Here is a 19,283-nt window from a genome sequence, read left to right as displayed (position 1 = left end):
GTGAGAACGACAGTCGCGGGCGTCCGGTGAATGCTGCCGATGGGCAAAAAAAGCTATAGAACGGCACTCCACCACTCTGGAGGAACGCCGGTCACTCGAGTCCTCATTGCTAATCTGGAAGAAAACGTCACGCAAATAATTTTGCACTATATAAACGGTAAAATTGTATAATCGTCAGAAGTAAATAATTGAGCACACACCAAACATTTGCCTTGCCATTATCATTAATACAAGAAAAGGCGCATTATTGTTATGAGCGCCCTGCTATATTCTAATTGACTTGTGAGATCCACCGCTGTGTAAACATTGGCCGACAGCTTTCCTGCGTCTCACCAAGAATGTCAAAAGCACCTCTCGGTCACAGGGGTGATTAGGAATGTCTGGGTTTTGTTTATACTCTGCTGCCTTCATCGCAACAATCTAGTTATTCCCTCGTTTTCGGGGACAGCTGTGCTGCTGCGCTTCGCTATTTCCCGGACCCTGAGAATTACTCCGTTAACTCAACACTCAAGCTACCTATCACCGCTTTCCTCTCAGATCAGTGTAACTATATGCTGAAGCAGTGCCATCGAACTTCGAAACCCGCTCTGTCTGGGATGGATTCACCGCGGTTTCTCACACCATTTATTACCAAGTGTCAGGGCTAATAGTTTGCAGGAATTCCGTAGTTGGGGACTGTGGGGAGAAAATATATCCTCTATTTTGTTTCCTTTGTAGAGGTGGAATAAAGAACTTCCCACCACACCATCAATAATGGGAATATATTTGCATTTGCTGCTTTTGCAGTATGTTGTCTCCAATTGTATGTGCAATGCTCTCACGTTCGTCGAGGAACCAACAGATAAGCAAGCGAAGTCGGATGGATATTGCGGCAGGATTTTACGGGCACAGACACAGGGTACACGGAGAGATGGCTACAATGAGTTTCGGCTAAGAGTCGAGGGGGACCCAGAACATTACCAAACTGCAAGCACGTACAGAGGTATACAACAATAAGAGCACATTTTACGTATTGTTACTTGCTTGGCTTTGCTTATATCCACCAAATTGGAGTGAATTTGAAAAGGACAACTCTCAGAAAGTATAGCCTACTTCAGTAGTCTAACACCCTAATAAGTCAAGTTTAGATTCCGTGCGCAAGTCACTTCCATTGCGTAATTGTGACAAATGTAGCTAACCATAGCCACTAATCACACCTCAATATGACAGCTGAAGACAAGTGCAATACTTGTATCAAAACAATTGAACCTGCACTGACCAAACATATTAGTGAAAGTAACACATATGATGCGTTTGTTATTGCAGCTATGGCACTCAGGAAAGATGTCAATATGCCATGCACTCTTGGAAAAAAAGGTGCCATCTAGACCCTAAAAGGGTTCTTTGGCTGTCCCCAGAGAATACCCCTTTGAAGAACCTTTTTAGTTCAAAGTAGAACCTTTTTAGTTCCAGGTAGAACATTTTGGGGTTAGAATCATTTCCACAGAGGGTTCTACATGGAAACCAGAAGGGTTCTACCTGGAACCAAAGGGGTTCTACCTGGAACCAAAAGGGTTCTACCTGGAACCAAAAGGGTTCTACATCGAACCAAAAAGGGTGCTCCTATGGTTGGGGGGGGGGGGGGGGGGGGGGGGGTTATGCTGGTCAAGTCAAACGTTACAACACGTTCTAAACCGATTTGGTGACAAACATTGTTTTCCTTGTTTCCATTCGTCCACATGGCTGCTGGCTGTGCTTTGCTTACACCGAAAATATCGTGAAGATTGCCCATTTATTTTATTTTTTGTAAGGACCCCAAAAAACCGAGGCAGTGGGAGAACCTTTTCAAGTAAGTAAATACATGTTTAATTTTTTTTTTTTTTTAACTATGTATTATTAGCTAGCTAGCTATGTGGCTACAGTTCGCTACTTTGTAGGCTAACTCAACTGAGCTGCTAGCCAAATGGCTAACATTGCACACCGTTTAGCTAAGTGAATTAAATGGCACCAGCTAGCTAATTTACTATTAGCTAGATATCTTGGTGTAATCATTCTAAATTAAAAACAGTCTCCAAATACATTTGTAGATAACAGCCATGGAAAAGGGTGAAATTGCAGCTCTAGCTGTCAGTAAAGGGAGATTGTAGGCTACTGGACAGGGCAGATCATTTTGTGGGAGGACATTATGAAAATATTCTCCAGTTCCAGACCCAAGAGGGAAAAACCATAAGGCCAGAGATAATAGCAACATAATATTCAGTGCTGTCTAATTGTATTATAATGAAGTCTGTTTCTTTGTGACGTTTTCTGTCCTCAGATATCGAAAACTGTGAAAGCCTGTTTGCAGATTAAAAGAGGTCCCAATAAATGTCACATAAGACTAAGGGTATATCCTATATGCCATGGGTCATATGTGTAGGCCTACCTATGTTGCCAGATACATAATATAGTTAAATGCAGTTAAACATCACATACAATGTATACACCTATTAGAATTTGAGCAGGCCAACCTTGCTGGAGGTCTGCTGGGTGTGCAGGGTTCTGTTTCAGCCCAGCAATAACACACTTCATTGAACTGATCAAATCTAATGAGTTGATAATCAAGTGTGCTATTGTGGGGCTGGAATAGAAGTCTTCTCATCCAGTAGATCAGGGATCACTGGAGCAAGGTTGGCCACTGCTAGTATGGAGTTGTTTTTGTTCCCCTGAAATTATGCTTTAGTAATAATAGCGTACAATTATATATTGTTGTTTAGACTAAGATGTCTAATCTTTACATACAGGTCATCTTATTTGTACATTTTGAAGTGATAAAGTGTTGATTCTTTGAAGTTACGTTTTTAAACTTGTTTTAATTGTTAAACTATTATTCAAAATGAACTAGTATCAATATTGATTAATCATATCGCAATCCTGCAATAAAGAGGAGAAGGGATTCTGTGTCTGTGTTTCTGTGTATTCTCAAATGAACATTGCATTTTTGTCTAGTTGTAAGATCTCAAGTCGGTTTTATTTGATTGTCACTCTCTCAATATATCAGCTATGTGAATAGATTTCGCAGCTTATCATATGGCATGCATTGCCAATGGAGTCATAGGCCTACAGTATTACTGCCCATAAGGCATTACTGGCCTTATGGGCATCTGAAGCAGAAAATAGCTCAACTCAGACATTGTTTAAATGTTGAGCTATATGTTCTCAATTTAAAATGATACCAGTAGACAATGTATATGAGGGAAACCATATACCAGATGTTGTACATGCCTTTTAAGTGCTGACATAAAATGTTTAGTGTAAATCCACTCCTTGTAATTCAGGTACAGTATAAAAATAAGTAGACCACAATTAGGCTACAGGAGATGAGCATTACAGGTAACAATTAGGCTACAGGAGATGAGCATTACAGGTAACAATTAGGCTACAGGAGATGAGCATTACAGGTAACATTTTATGAGGTTCATGAGATTTTTTTCCATTCATTTTAGCAACCTTGCTTGCAAAATGACTGCAGTTGTCCCCATAGATCAACAGTACATGGTTGCCGTTTACAGCCAAATATCAGTTCAGAAACGTCAAAATAAAAAATATTGACATGGCCAGCATTGTAGACCATTTCTGCAGCTTTAGCTCACCTCGAAATAACAGAGAAATGCTGTGAAAACCAGCATGCTGCAAACGTTGCTGTGCATGTTTTGGTGATATTTTTAGTCCTCAGACACTTGCTCCTATGGCACTAATCTGGTGAGCATCTTTGTAGCTCTGCCCAAGCAAGGCATTTGATTGGTTTGATGTGTTCTGAGGTGTCACGTTCCACTCCTATTTAGTTGATTTCTGCCATGGAACTTTCCCAGGCTTCCCGTTAGCCTGTTTCGCGACGAGGCTAGGTATGCCAGACCCCAGCTCTAGACCAAACATTTTAAGTGGTCGAAAAAGTACTCAATTGTTATACTTGAGTAAAAGTAAAGATGTCTTAATAGAAAATGACTCGAGTAAAAGTGAAAGTCACCCAGTAAAATACTACTTGAGTGAAAGTCTAAAAGTATTTGGTTTTAAATATACTTAAGTGTTAAAAGTAAGTGGAATTGCAATTGTCTTGTTTTTTTTACATTTACAGATAGCCAGGGGTATACTCCAAAACTCTGTCAGAATTTATAAACAAAGAACTTATGTTTAGTGAGTCCGCCGGATCAGATGCAGTAGGAATGACCAGGGATGTTCCCTTGAGAAGTCTGTCAATTGGACCACTTTCTTGTCGAAATGTAAGGAGTACTTTTGGGTGGCAGGGAAAATGTGTGGAGTATAATTATTTAATTTAGGAATGTAGTGAAGTGAAAGTAAACGTTGGCAAAAATATAGTAAAGTACAGAAACACCAAAAACTACTTAAGTAGTAGACTACTTTAAAGTATTTTGACTGAAGTACTTTACACCACTGGTAAAAAAAAAAAAAACAGACAAAATAATTCCAATCCCGATTAAAATACAACAGCTGTTTAGCGTATAGAGCGGGTGGCTTTAGGACCATGCGGAGCATCCCTCGGAGAGCAGCTGCCCACCTGGGTGCCTTTTGTCTCATTTTAGAAAGCAGAGCGCAGACAGTGCCAGTTTGCTTTGATGGTCAGCGGTTTAGGCAGTGAGTGGATTGCTTTGAATTTGATGTAGGCATTTGAACTCGGCCTTGATTTCCTTTTTGTAATCTCATAACCAGGAGTTAATTGAATTGGGAAGTGGGGGAGCCTGCTTTTTTGGTGACCATTCTAAACAAAAAGCTGTTTTATTGCTATTAAAATATAGGTTCTGATAGCTGTATGCCTAATTTACATTTACATTCATTCGCCCAGTCGGCTAGCGCAATTTTCGTTTCATGTATTGGTATGAAAATAAACACAACTGAACAACTTGCTATTTATTTTTTTATTTCACCTTTATTTAACCAGGTAGGCCAGTTGAGAACAAGTTCTCATTTACAACTGCGACCTGGCCAAGATAAAGCAAAGCAGTGTGACAAAAACAACAACACAGAGTTACACATAAACAAACATAGTCAAAAACACAATAGAGAAATCTATGTACAGTGTGGGCAAATGTAGAAGAGTAGGGAGGTAAGGCAATAAATAAGCCATAGAGGTGAAATAATTACAATTTAGCATTAACACTGGAGTGATAGATGTGTAGATGATGATGTGCAAGTAGAGATACTGGGGTGCAAAAGAGCAAGAAGATAAATAACAATATGGGGATGTGGTAGTTGGGTGGGCTATTTACAGATTGGCTGTGTACAGGTACAGTGATCGGTAAGCTGCTCTGACAGCTGATGCTTAAAGTTAGAGAGGGAGATCTAAGTCCAGCTTCAGTGATTTTTGCAATTCGTTCCAGTCATTGGCAGCAGAGAACTGGAAGGAAAGGCGGCCAAAGGAAGTGTTGGCTTTGGGGATTACCAGTGAAATATACCTGCTGGAGCGTGTGATACGGGTGGGTGTTGCTATGGAGACCAGTGAGCTGAGATAAGGCGGGGATTTACCTAGCAAAGACTTATAGATGACCTGGAGCCAGTGGGTTAGGCGACGAATATGTAGCGAGGGCCAGCCAACGAGATCATACAGGTCGCAGTGGTGGGTAGTATATGGGGCTTTGGTGACAAAACGGATGGCACTGTGATAGACTACATCCAGTTTGCTGAGTAGAGTGTTGGAGGATATTTTGTAAATGACATCGCCAAAGTCAAGGATCGGTAGGATAGTCAGTTTTACGAGGGTATGTTTGGCAGCATGAGTGAAGGAGGCTTTGTTGCGAAATAGGAAGCCGAATCTAGATTTATTTTTGGATTGGAGATGCTTAATGTGAGTCTGGAAGGAGAGTTTACAGTCTAACCAGACATCTAGGTATTTGTAGTTGTCCACATTTTCTAAGTCAGAACCGTCCAGAGTAGTGATGCTCCTCGTTTGTTGATGCAATGTTTCAATGTTATCAGAGCCACTTTGTTGATACAATGCTTCAGTATTCGCAGAATGTTTCCCTTCCCTGGCGAATAATGCAGACAGGCAAATGCAAAAATTTGCTGGAAGCGCACGAGACAATGTTGGTGGGAAGCACATGAGACAATGATACTGTCATAGTAAACTGTAGGCGCCGTTCCACAAGGGTGACTTCATATAGTCTATAGAAGGGGATCGGCAACCTTTTTCACGTGGAGTGCCAATCTACAATTGATCCTACCATTTCTAAAGATCTGCATGCCAGTTATGATTTTCATATACGCATAACTGTGCCCAACAAATGTCAAACTGCACACAACCAAAATAATTCTATAGCTGGCTGCTAGACAGGTGCTGTCTATTCAGCACCACGCAATGGCGCTCCACTATGCTTACCTGTACGGAGAAGCTGTCCATTCAGCAGTGCTGAATCACGGGCGGGGCCTTAGCTCCCTTTAAAAAGGTATGTGTAGGTTTTCCTTTTGTATTTTGTGATTTCGTCGTTCTTTAGTCGAGTTTGTTTGTCTTCATGCGTCCCTGTCGATTGTAGGCCTAAGTAAATCCGTTGATGTATGCATTTTATTTCAATGCATGTGTAGGATTTATCTGGAATAGTTTGCATTCACGATCAGCTGTTTTATGCTCTGGTTACTTTCACATTAATGTCGGCATTTGAAGTCGGCCTTGTTGTGACTTGATAAATGCATGTATGCGCTGTTCTACATGTAAATTAGTCAATTTATGATATGGTTGAGTAGTGGTTGACATTGTACGCACGTTCCACAGACCTTTAAACTTAATATTGTGGTGATAATTAATGGCTGGGGTCATTCCCCCCCCCCCCCCCCCCCCCCCCCCCCCCCCCCCCAAAAAAGAAAATTGCCCTTTGCTTAATACTGCATTAAAAATGTTTTTTCACATTTTACAAACATAATAGATGAAGTAATATAAATACAAATGTGTTTTAACATCCATACCCTAGCTGAACTGACACCCCTAGGGGGATGCACGGTAATAGGTGTTCATTGGCCTGTGGTAAGTGGCCCATTATCACATTATAATTCACTGTTGTGTGATTGTGAGCAGCATTATTTCCCTTGGAAAAAGAAACCAGGTGTGCTTTTGACTGAGCTATGCTGGTCAGTAGTGTGCAATTAGTAAATACAATTATATTATTACATTCTTCATGACTCTCTCATCAAGGTTTCCCATACAGGTGTCAGAATATCATATAACTGCTCCCAGTGACCCTACATTAATAATACTAATTATGTTCACTTAAAAATGAATTACATTATTATCTAACGATTGTGTAAATACATCTAACAATGTTTATCTTTTATAATGTACCCGATACAGCCCAAGGAGGATGCATTGTGTGTTGTCAGTTTTCAGGAAAACCATAAGCTAATATTGTTAGTAAAGCTGACTTTTCAAAGATAAATCTTTTACCACCGCAACACACGTTACATTTGACCCTGTTGAGATCACTGGCTGGAAAACAGTCAAACAGCAGGCAACTAATGAACTGCTAGCAGCGCACCCCTTTATCCCACATTCTGTAGTAGGCTCCTCCAGCTGAGTTTGTTTCTCTCTCAACAGTGCCTGGGAGGCTCTGCTCTTGGGATGGGCTACATTACATTATCTTTAATCTTTGATAGGATCTTCATTTGATCACTCGTTTGTTGCTGAGAATTTTCTTGCACCGCAGGAAATTCAGATGAGCTTCACGATTTACATAAATTCTCAGAATCGCCTAGAATGTCATTGTATGCTGTAGCGTTAAGATTTAAGGGGCTAACCTGAACCATGAAAAACATCCCCAGACCATTATGCCACCTCTTCCAAACTTAACAGTTGGCACTATGCATTGGGGCAGGGAGCGTTCTTCTGGCATTTATCTGTCGGACTGCCAAATGGTCTATGGGACTGCCAGATTGCCAGGATGCGTTTCCACTGCTCCAAAGTCCAATGGCGGTGAGCTTTACAACACTGAATCCTACACTTGGCATTGCGCATTGTGATCTTAGGCTTGTGTGTGGCTGCTCTGCCATTGAAACCCATTTCATGATGCTCCCGACGAACAGTTCTTGTGCTGACGTTGCTTCCAGAGGCAGTTTGGAACTTGGTATTTGGTGTTGCAACTGAGGACAGACGATTTTTACAAGCTTCAGCACTAGGCGGTGCCGTTCTGTGAGCTTGTGTGGCCTACCACTTACAGTTGACCGGAGCAGCGCTAGCAGGGCAGACATTTGACAAACTGACTTGTTAGAAAGGTGGCATCCTATGACGAAGCCACGTTGAAAGTCACTGAGCTCTTCAGTAATGCCATTCTACTACCAATATTTGTCTATGGAGATTGCATGGCTGTCAGGAACGGGCGTGGCTGAAATAGCCGAATCTACTAATTTGAAGGGGTGTCCACATACTTTTGTATATATAGTGTATATTAACAGTATTGTACTTTTCATGTAGCCTAATTTTGGCCAGGTAATAGCCTAACGACAGATCAAGCAACATTAACATTCAAACCCTGTTGCAGCAGGATTATTTTGCTGCGACAATACTAGTCAAATTAAGATCTAACATCTGTATATTCCCTAAACTCCCCTCCTGTCCTGTTTCCAGTGACTCTGCACGCCTCCAGTCCCTCCTATTTCAGAGGCTTTACCCTTATCGCTCTGAAGGAGGGGAAGGAAGGAACCACAGATGACCACTACGCGGGCAAATTCCAGGTAATGTCCTATGCATGTATATTGTGACCATATTTCAGTAATTGTCTTCAAAATCACTTTCCTCAAGACTAAATGCGTATTCCCTAAAGTCTCCATTAGAGCAGCTAAAAGTAAGGAAAGAGTTGTCTCCTTTGCTCAGCTCACGATAATAATACACAACCTACTGAGTGAGAGTGCTCTACAGCAGTGAGAACAAACTTCCTTACCTGACAATTACCTGACAACATAAAAAGGAATTAACACTCCCACAACCTGCTCTGCTCAGCCTCAGCCCACACTCCGCGCTCTGCATCCTTCGATTCCCAGTGTGTAACCGTTTTCTAGTCTCAAGATTCTAATCCTGTTTTCATTTGGCCTCTTCAAATGACCATTGTGTCACCTATAATAGATAATCAAACACATTCAATATGCATTATGGTTCTGTTGTTAAGAACATGGTTATATTACAATGTCATTACTACTGGAGGTCTTTGTATTGTAAAGAGGGACTGATTGTCATCACTTAATTGGACAAATAATTGACAAATGATTCAATGAGATCAGAATGATACAGCTGAATTAAGAGAAAGAGAAAGAGACGGAGATATCGGGGACGTAGGTCTGGGTGCCTTGTAAGGATCCGACGGCGAGTGGGTAATCTGCCTTTACCATCAGTCCTATTAGCCATCGTACAATCATTGGATAACAAAATAGATGAACTACGATGACATACAGTTGAAGTCGGAAGTTTACATACACTTAGGTTGGAGTCATTAAAACTCGTTTTTCAACCACTCCACAAATTTCTTGTTAAAACCTGTTGGGGATGAGGGCGCTGTTTAGGCTATTTATGCTAATTGGGTACTTTTTTTAAACGGCTTCCCACAAAATCCTTGATCGTACAATATGCATATTATTATTATTATTGGATAGAAAACAGTCTATAGTTTCTATAGGAGTTGAAATTTTGTCTCTAAGTGGAACAGAGCCCATTCTACAGCAATTTCCCTGACATGGATTCAGATTTCAGAAATGTTGGCCACTGTTCTGAAGTCAGTTAAAAAGGCACTGATTTTGCTATGACTATACGGACACTTCTTACGTCTTCCCCTGGATGCCTTTACGTGATGACGATTCCAATGGGGTCGATTGCGCGTTCACAGGCCCTACAAATGAAAAAACCCTGAAGCTAGTCATTCTTTTGGAGCTGCGTCATGCGCCTAGAGGACACCGGCCCGCACCTTTTCCAAGCATTAGTGAAGGGGGTAATATTACTCGGGTCATGTTTCTACTCGTTATGGGAGTTAAAAACATCATAAGGTAGTTAATTTAAAGCGTTTTATAGCAATTTATATCCGTTTAGTGCGATTTTGGGACATTTATTTTTGCAACGATGTGAATAGTTGGGCACGCTTTTCAGTTCATCCCGAACGCCGTTGGCATTTCCACATGGCAAGAGGACAGCTTTCCACCAAAAGACGATTTCTCCCAAGAAAGGATCCTTTGCCCAAGATACTGATGGAAGAACAGCTCAAAGTAGGACATTTTTATTATGATAAATCGTGTTTCTGTCGAAACATTTTAGTGGCTTAGGACGCCATGTTTTTTGACGTAGCTTCGCTTGGCGCAAACTGTATTGAAAAGTAAGGATAAATTAAAAAATGTAATAACGCAATTGTATTAAGAATTAAATTGTCTATCAATCCCTGTCCACCCTATATTTTTTAGTCACGTTTATGAGTATTTATGTATAAGAGTAGATCACTGTCTAAGTGGCGCAAGGAAATTTTCTGACCAGCTGAGCTAAATTTCACATTGTATAACCATGATTTTGGTGGCTAAATATAAACATTTGCGATCAAACTGTATATGCATGTTGTAATGTGATGTTACAGGAGTGTCATCGGAAGAATTCTGAGAAGGTTAGTGAAAAAATTAATATCTTTTGGCGATGTTGACTTTTATCGCTCACTTTGGCTAGAATCAATGCTGGGCTGCTATGTGGTATGTGCTATGCTAATATAACGATTTATTGTGTTTTCGCTGTAAGACACTTAGAAAATCTGAAATATTGTCTGTATTCACAGGATCTGTGTCTTTCGATTCGTGTATGCTGTGTATTTTTACGAAATGTTTGATGATTAGTAAGTAGGTAAACACGTTGCTCTAAGTAGTTTTTCTATTCCATTTGTGACGGTGGGTGCAATTGTAACCTATGCCATCTACCTGAAATATGCACTTTTTTCTAACAAAACCTATCCCATACCATAAATATGTTATCAGACTGTCATCTAATGAGTTTTTTTTGTTGGTTAGGGGCTATAAATATCTTAGTTTAGCCGAATTGGTGATGGCTACTGGTGTTGGTGGACAAATAAAAGATGGTGGATTATGCTAATGTGTTTTTAGGTAATAGATGTACATCTTTACATATTGTGTCTTCCCTGTAAAACATTTTAAAAATCGGACATGTTGACTGGATTCACAAGATCTGTGTCTTTCATTAGCTGTATTGGACTTTAATGTGTGAAAGTTAAATATTTTAAAAAAATATTTTTTTTGAATTTCGCGGCACTGGTTTTTCAGTGGGGGGGGGGGGGAGTGCCGCTAGCGGCACACTCATCCTAGAAAGGTTAACTAACTATAGTTTTGGCAAGTCGGTTGGGACATCTACTTTGTGCATGACACAAGTAATTTTTCCAACAATTGTTTACAGACAGATTATTGCACTTATAATTCACTGTATCACAATTCCAGTGGGTCAGAAGTTTACATACACTAAGTTGACTGTGCCTTTAAACAGCTTGAAAAATTCCATAAAATGATGTCATGGCTTTAGAAGCTTCTGATAGGCTAATTGACATCATTTGAGTCAATTGGAGGTGTACCTGTGGATGTATTTCAAGGCCTACCTTCAAACTCAGTGCCTCTTTGCTTGACATCATGGGAAAATCAAAAGAAATCAGCCAAGACCTCAGGAAAAAAATGTAGACCTCCACAAGTCTGGTTCATCCTTGGGAGCAATTTCCAAACGCCTGAAGGCACCACACAAGTATAAAAACCATGGGACCACGCAGCCGTCATACCGCTCAGGAAGGAGACGCGTTCTGTCTCCTAGAGATGAACGTACTTTGGTGCAAAAAGTGCAAATCAATCCCAGAACAACAGCAAAGGATCTTGTGAAGATGCTGGAGGAAAGAGGTACAAAAGTATCTATATCCACAGTAAAACGAGTCCTATATCGACATAACCTGAAAGGGTGCTCAGCAAGGAAGAAGCCACTGTTCCAAAACCGCCATAAAAAAGCCAGACTATGGTTTGCAACTGCACATGGGGACAAAGATCCTACTTTTTGGAGAAATGTCCTCTGGTCTGATGAAACAAAAATAGAACTGTTTGGCCATGATGACCATCGTTATGTTTGGAGGAAGAAGGGGGAGGCTTGCAAGCCAAAGAACACCATCCCAACCGTGAAGCACGGGGTGGCAGCATTGTGTTGTGGGGGTGCTTTGCTGCAGGAGGGACTGGTGCACTTCACAAAATGGATGGCATCATGAGGATGAAAAATTATGTGGATATATTGAAGCAACATCAAAAGACATTGGTCAGGAAGTTAAAGCTTGGTCGCAAATGGGACTTCCAAATGGACAATGACCCCAAGCATACTTCCAAAGTTGTGGCAAAATGGCTTATGGACAACAAAGTCAAGGTATTTGTGTGGTCATCACAAGCCCTGACCTCAATCCTATAGAAAATGTGTGGACAGAACTGAAAATGCATGTGCGTGGAAGGAGGCTTACAAACCTGACTCAGTTACACCAGCTCTGTCAGGAGGAATGGGCCAAAATTCACCCAACTTATTGTGGGAAGCTTGTGGAAGGCTACCTGAAAAGTTTGACCCAAGTTAACTTCTTTGGGGGGCAGTATTTTCACGTCCGGATGAAACTTTGACCCTGTCAGGTGTTAGTTGTGCAGAGGTGAGAACGGAGTCAGGCGCAGGACACAGAACTGAGTAAAATAACGAACTTTACTCAGGAAAATAATCAGGAAAAATAAATCCACGCAGGGATCACAAACCCTAACACAAAAGACTAACACAAACCAGGAACACTCACGCACAAAACATAATGGGAACCAGAGGGTAAATAGGGAAATAATAATAACTTAATGGGAACCAGGTGTGTACACTCAAGACATAACAAATGGAAAACAGAAACATGGATCGGTGGAGGCTAGAAAGCCGGTGACGACGAGCGCCGAACGCCGCCCGAACAAGGAGAGGCACCAACTTCGGCGGAAGTCGTGACAGACCCAAGTTAAACAATTTAAAGGTAATGCTACCAAATACTAATTGAGTTTATGTAAACTTCTGACCCACTGGGAATGTGATGAAAGAAATAAAAGCTGAAATAAATCATTTTCTCTACTATTATTCTGACATTTCACATTCTTAAAATAAAGTGGTGATCCTAACTGACCTAAAACAGGGAATTTTTACTGGGATTAAGTGTTTGAAATTGTGAAAAACTGAATATTTGGCTAAGGTGTATGTAAACTTCCGACTTCAACTGTATATTCTTCGTAGCTGTCTATTTACCACCACAAACTGATGCTGCCACTAATACCGCACTCAATGAGCTGTATACGGCCATAAGCAAACAGGAAAACGCTCATCCAGAGGCGGTGCTCCTAGTGGCCGGGGACTTTAATGTAGGGAAACTTAAATCCATTTGACCTAATTTCTACCAGCATGTTAAATGTGCAACCAGAGGGCAAAAAAACTCTAGACCACCTTTACTCCACACACAGCGACGTGAACAAAGCTCTCCCTCGTCCTCCATTTGGCAAATCAGACCACAATTCTATCCTCCTGATTCCTGCATACAAGCAAAACCTGAGGCAGAAAGCACCAATGACTTGTTCAATAAAGAAGTGGTCAGATTACGTATATGCTAAGCTACAGGACTGTTTTGCTAACGCAGACTGGAATATGTTCCGGGATTCTTCCGATGGCATTGAGGAGTATACCACATCAGTTATTGGCTTCATCAATAAGTGCATCAATGACGTCGTCCCCACAGTGACTGTATGTACATACCCCATCCAGAAGCCATGGATTACAGCCAACATCCGCACTGAGCTGAAGGGTAGAGCTGCCCTTTTTATAGGAGCGGGACTCTAACCCGGAAGCTTATAAGAAATCCCACTATGTCCTCCGACGAACCATCAAACAGGCAAATGTCGAAACAACACTAAGATTGAATAATACTACATCGGCTTCGACACTTGTCGGATGTGGCAGGGCTGGCAAACTATTACAGACTACAAAGGCAAGCACACCCGCGAGCTGCCCAGTGACACGAGCCTACCAGAAAAGCTAAATTACTTCTATGCTCATTTCGAGGCAAGCAACACTGAAGCGAGCATGAGAGCACCATACTGTGTGATCATGCTCTCCGTAGCCGACTTGAGTAAGACCTTTAAGCAGGTCAACATTCACAAGGCCGCAGGGCCAGACGGATTACCAGGATGTGTTCTCCGAGCATGTGCTGACCAACTGGTAAGTGTCTTCACTGACATTTTCAACCTGTCCCTGACTGAGTCAGTAATACCAACATGTTTCAAGCAGACCACCATAGTCCCTGTGCCCAAGAACACTAAGGTAACCTGCCTAAATGACTATTGACCCGTAGCACTCACGTCTGTAGCTATGAAGTGCTTTGAAAGTATGGTCATGGCTCACATCAACACCATTATCACACTGCCAATTCCCACCTGGTCAAAAGGAACACCTATGTGAGAATGCTATTCATTGACTACAGCTCAGCGTTCAACACCATAGTGCCCTCAAAGCTCATCACTATGCTAAGGACCCTGGGACTAAACATCTCCCTCTGCAACTGACGGGGCGCCCCCAGGTGGTAAGGGTAGGTATGGGTCCTCAGATCCTCAAAAAGTTATACAGCCGCACCCTCAAGAGCATCCTGACTGGTTGCATCACTGCCTGGTATGGCAACTGCTCGGCCTCCGGCCGCAAGGCACTACAGAGGGTAATGTGTACGGCCCAGTACATCACTGGGACCAAGCTACCTGCCATCTAGGACCTCTATACCAGGCGGTGTCAAAGGAAGGCCCTAAAAATTGTCAAAGACTATAGCCACCCTAGTCATAGACTATTCTCTCTGCTACCACACTGCAAGCGGAGCACCAAGTCTAGGTCCAAAAGGCTTCTTAACAGCTTCTACCCCCAAGCCATAAGACTCCTGAACAGCTAACCAAATGGCTACCCAGACTATTTGCATTGCCCCCCCACCCCTCTTTTACACTGCTGCTACTCTCTGTTCATTATCTATGCATAGTCACTTTAACTCTACCTACATGTACATATTATCTCAATTATCTGGACTAACCGGTGCCCCCGCATATTGACTGTGTACCAGTTCCCCGTGTATATAGCCTCGCTACTGTTATTTGACTGCTGCTCTTTAATTATTATTATTTTTTTTGTTTTGTTTTTTACTTATCTATTTTTTACTTAACACGCATTTTTCTTAAAATTGTATTGTTGGTTAAGGGCTTGTAAGTAAGCATTTCACTGTAAGGTCTACACCTGTTGTATTCAGCATTTCACTGTAAGGTCTACACCTGTTGTATTCAGCATTTCACTGTAAGGTCTACACCTGTTGTATTCAGCATTTCACTGTAAGGTCGACACCTGTTGTAATCGGCGCATGTGACAAATACAATTTGATTTGATTTGACTAAGCCCAAACCATATGGAATGGCGTATCGCTGCAGAATGCTGTGGTATCCGTGCTGGTTAAGTGTGCCTTCATTTCTAAATAAATCACTGACAGTGTCACCAGCAAAGCACCCCCACACCATAACACCTCCTCCTCCATGCTTTACGGTGGGAAATACACATGCGGAGATCATCCGTTCACCCACACCGCGTCTCACAAAGACATGGTGGTTAGATCCAAATCTCCAATTTGGACTCCAGACCAAAGGACACATGTCCACCGCTCTAATGTCCATTGCTCATGTTTCTTGGCCCAAGCAAGTCGCTAATTATTATTGGTGTCCTTTAGTAGTGGTTTCCTTTCAGCAATTCGACCATGAAGGCCTGATTCACACAGTCTCCTCTGAACAGTTGATGTTGAGATGTGTCTGTTACTTGAACTTTGTGAAGCATTTATTTGGGCTGCAATGTCTGAGGCTGGTAACTCTAATGAACTTATCCTCTGCAGCAGAGGTAACTCTGGGTCTTCCATTCCTGTGGCGGTCCTCATGAGGGCCAGTTTCATCATAGCGCTTGATGCTTGAAGAAACTTTCAAAGTTCTTGAAATTTTCCATATTGACTGACCTTCATGTCTTAAAGTAATGATGGACGTTTCTTATTGCTTATTTGAGCTGTTCTTGACATAATATGGACTTGGTCTTTTACCAAATATAGCTATCTTCTGTATACCCCCCCACCTTGTCACAACACAACTGATTGACTCAAACGCATTAAGAAGGAAAGAAATTCCACAAATTAACTTTTAACAAGGCACACCTGTTAATTGAAATGCATTCCACCTCATGAAGCTGGTTGAGAGAATGGCAAGAGTGTGCAAAGCTGTCATCAAGGCAAACGGTGGCTATTTGAAGAATCTCAAATTTAAAGTATATTTTGATTTGTTTAACACTTTTTTTTATTACTACATGATTCCATATGTGTTATTTCATAGTTTTGCTGTCTTCACTATTATTCTACAATGTAGAAAATAGTAAAAATAAAGAAAAACCCTTGAATGAGTAGATGTTCTAAAACTTTTGACCTGTGGTGTATGTGCTGATAAAGTTTGCGTACTACTTTTCCAAATGAAGTGATAGGATAGTGGAAATTTGAAGAAAAGGTTTACTATAAAAATTAAGCATGGTCAATGCACAATATCCTCCAGCAAATAATCCTTGTTGTTGGCTACTCTCCTGGAATGTGTCTGGCGTCCATTTCTAAACATAAAAATGTACAACCTCCAGGAGTCATACTGCTTTTATGTTTAGAACACATTTTCTTTCTCCTCACACGTTACCCTGAGACCCCCATTTGTGCCTTAGGCCTCAGAGAAACCCCCACAGATGTTCTAACTCTCCTCATTCTTATTTATTTAGGCCAGAGACATGCTATTACTCAGGGAAGCAAACACGTTTTTTTTGGAGAGACAAGATGAGCCCAGATTAGATATGAATCTTGTGTTTACAGAGATTAAAAGCATCACTTTGTTTCTGGTTTGCCATGGATAGACAGACAAGCTGACTCAGTTAGATGTCTTCTCATTAGGTCGACGGCTGCAAGTACATTAAACACAGCAGGGCAAATACAAATTAGTGGTGGATGATCTACAGAGGCCGACTCCTTAGAGAAGGGCTATTACATCACAGCAGGATATGACATGGTGAGGGGAGGTAGTCAACAGGTCAGGGGAAATATATGGAAACTTTGACCAATTTTCAGTGACGTCATGACAGTGGCTTCAGCTTTAAGTCTGTTCTTGCTGTGTTGATTCTGATGTATGGAAAGACAATTTGCACCACTCATTTTCTCACATTTAAGAAGCAGAACTTAACTTCACACCTTTTAAAAGGCAAAACATCTGGCCTGGTTTCTTTACAGTGTCGTAATGTTAGTTCTTCACTCATTTTACGGCAGCTGCTCTTAAGAGTGTCTTTTCTATCCAAGTGATAGACATGTCTCCTGTGTAAAAGCTTTTCTCACTAACCCAGACTGTGCCAAAAGCTTCCAGGGATTGGAACAGGAGGAGTGTTTTCTATTACTTCCTCTGGGATCTCAGCCCCTGTATACTGTATGTAAAGAGCACCGTTCATCATTGGTGTTTTTGTTTGGGCCAGAGATTGCCCGCGACAGTTATTTAGTAGCATCCTTGAGCTAGCTCTCCAGGCTGAAGCTCGCTGCAGCATTACAGACTTAAGGAAATGCCTAGGAAGCCTTGGACCTTTACTATAAATACTGTCAAGCCAAGAATGACCAAGTGATGTATGAAGAAGAAACATGGCAGTGGCTGTTACAAATAACTTGTTAAATAAGACTAATGAACTATAGAAATTAATTATAGTTCATTGAGTTTTTAAAATGTAAAGCCAATCTGTTAATGCAGTATATATTAATATAGACAGTATAAATCCATATATTGATACTCCGAGGAAGAATAGCATACTCTTAGGATAACAGGATAACCTTATTAGTTCCAGGGAGAACCCTTTTAGGTTCCACGTAGAACCCTCTGTGGAAAGGGTCCTACATGGAACCCAAAAGGATTCTACCTGGAACCAAAAAGGGTTCTTCAAAGGGTTCTCCTATGGGGACAGCCGAATAACAATTTAGACAGAAACAAAAGGTGCTAAGAGTGCAGATAATTTCACTGTTTGAAAAATATATCCCATAATAAGATTTGATATCAGAGATTTATATGGGTTTCTGTAGTAATAGAATTGTTTGATTGGTAGGAGGCTCAAGGCAAATGTTAGTGCTCTTGAGTCCGGAGATTTCCATTGAGATGGGAAGAAACCTGTTACTGTTAAATCATATGTTGATGTGACATTTGCATCGTGTCAGAAAGTTACATCCGCCCGAGTCTCTTGCCAAACTATCATCTATTCCATGTCTTGATTTTCCAAGGGGGCTTCAAACTTCTACTCAGCCCAAAATAAATACTGTCCATCTGTGTCTCCTTGAAAATACACATTTACTTTAGCAGGCACTGCAAAGCATCTGTGTTTGCTGTGTCACCAGGGAGAGAATGACTATGAAAACAGAAGTATTCAGCTGCTCCTCCAGACCCAGACCCTGCCTCCCTAGGCAGCCCCAGAGGAGCTCTGAGGAGAGCTGGGCCACTGAGCCAAGCCAAGCCAAGCCAGGAGCCACAATTAAAACAAACACTCCACTTTCCCAGCTCCTCTCCTCCTGACGGCTCTGCTGCTTGGCTGCAGTTCAACCCCGATCTGACAGCCACTTAGATTCCGTTTTGAGAGGAAACTACAGTGCTGGCCTCCCAGGGGGGGATAGTGGGTTTACAAGACAATGGACCCCCCTTCCTTCCCTCCCTCCCTCCCTCCCTCCCTCCCTCCCTAGAAGCTAGAGACGGAGGCAAGTTACAGTGAGGGAAGACATGGCTCACCAGGGTGCCTTAGACAATCATCAGCATCAATGAAGAGTCTTTTATTTTTCTAAAAGATCTCTATAGAAAATTCTTCCTCTTACTTTCTGTCATGTGTGAAGCATCTGGCTGTTAGGTCAATGTTATGGTGGAGTCAGAGCAGCTGGCGAACATTCAAGGGGGCCAGAGGTCATCTCTGTGTGAGGCTGCTGCTCATCATGCCAGGTTTTCATTCCTCTCTCACAGCCATGACATAGAGGGGGACTGGGCTGGACACACCATGGACTCACAACACTGTTATTGCACTGTCTCATTGCACAACTTGGACTATTATTTTATTACTGTCCCACTTTATTGCGCCAAGGATAGGTGAAGGAACGTTATGCACTGTACAGTCAACTTTCAATCAACCAGTCACATTTGTAAAGAGCTGAGGTGAAACAGAACTACAATGT

At 41.6% G+C, this 19,283-nt stretch overlaps 1 protein-coding gene across 1 annotated transcript in view; it reads left to right on the top strand.

Moving 5' to 3' along the window:
* The first annotated feature begins 407 nt into the window (after positions 1 to 407).
* The window catches only part of spon1b (spondin 1b), a 127,171-nt gene continuing 108,295 nt past the window's right edge, over positions 408 to 19,283 (top strand). Inside the window, exons 1-2 of the mRNA XM_039017608.1 lie at positions 408 to 982; positions 8,582 to 8,688. Coding sequence (XP_038873536.1) covers positions 754 to 982; positions 8,582 to 8,688 — 336 coding nt within the window. The 5' untranslated portion in view covers positions 408 to 753. The remainder of the gene's footprint in view (positions 983 to 8,581; positions 8,689 to 19,283) is intronic.

This window comes from Salvelinus namaycush, chromosome 21, assembly GCF_016432855.1.
Source record: "Salvelinus namaycush isolate Seneca chromosome 21, SaNama_1.0, whole genome shotgun sequence".
In the NCBI taxonomy this organism is placed as follows: domain Eukaryota; kingdom Metazoa; phylum Chordata; class Actinopteri; order Salmoniformes; family Salmonidae; genus Salvelinus; species Salvelinus namaycush.
The sequence above is the reverse complement of the archived record's forward strand: the minus strand, read 5'-3'. Positions and strand labels throughout refer to the sequence as shown.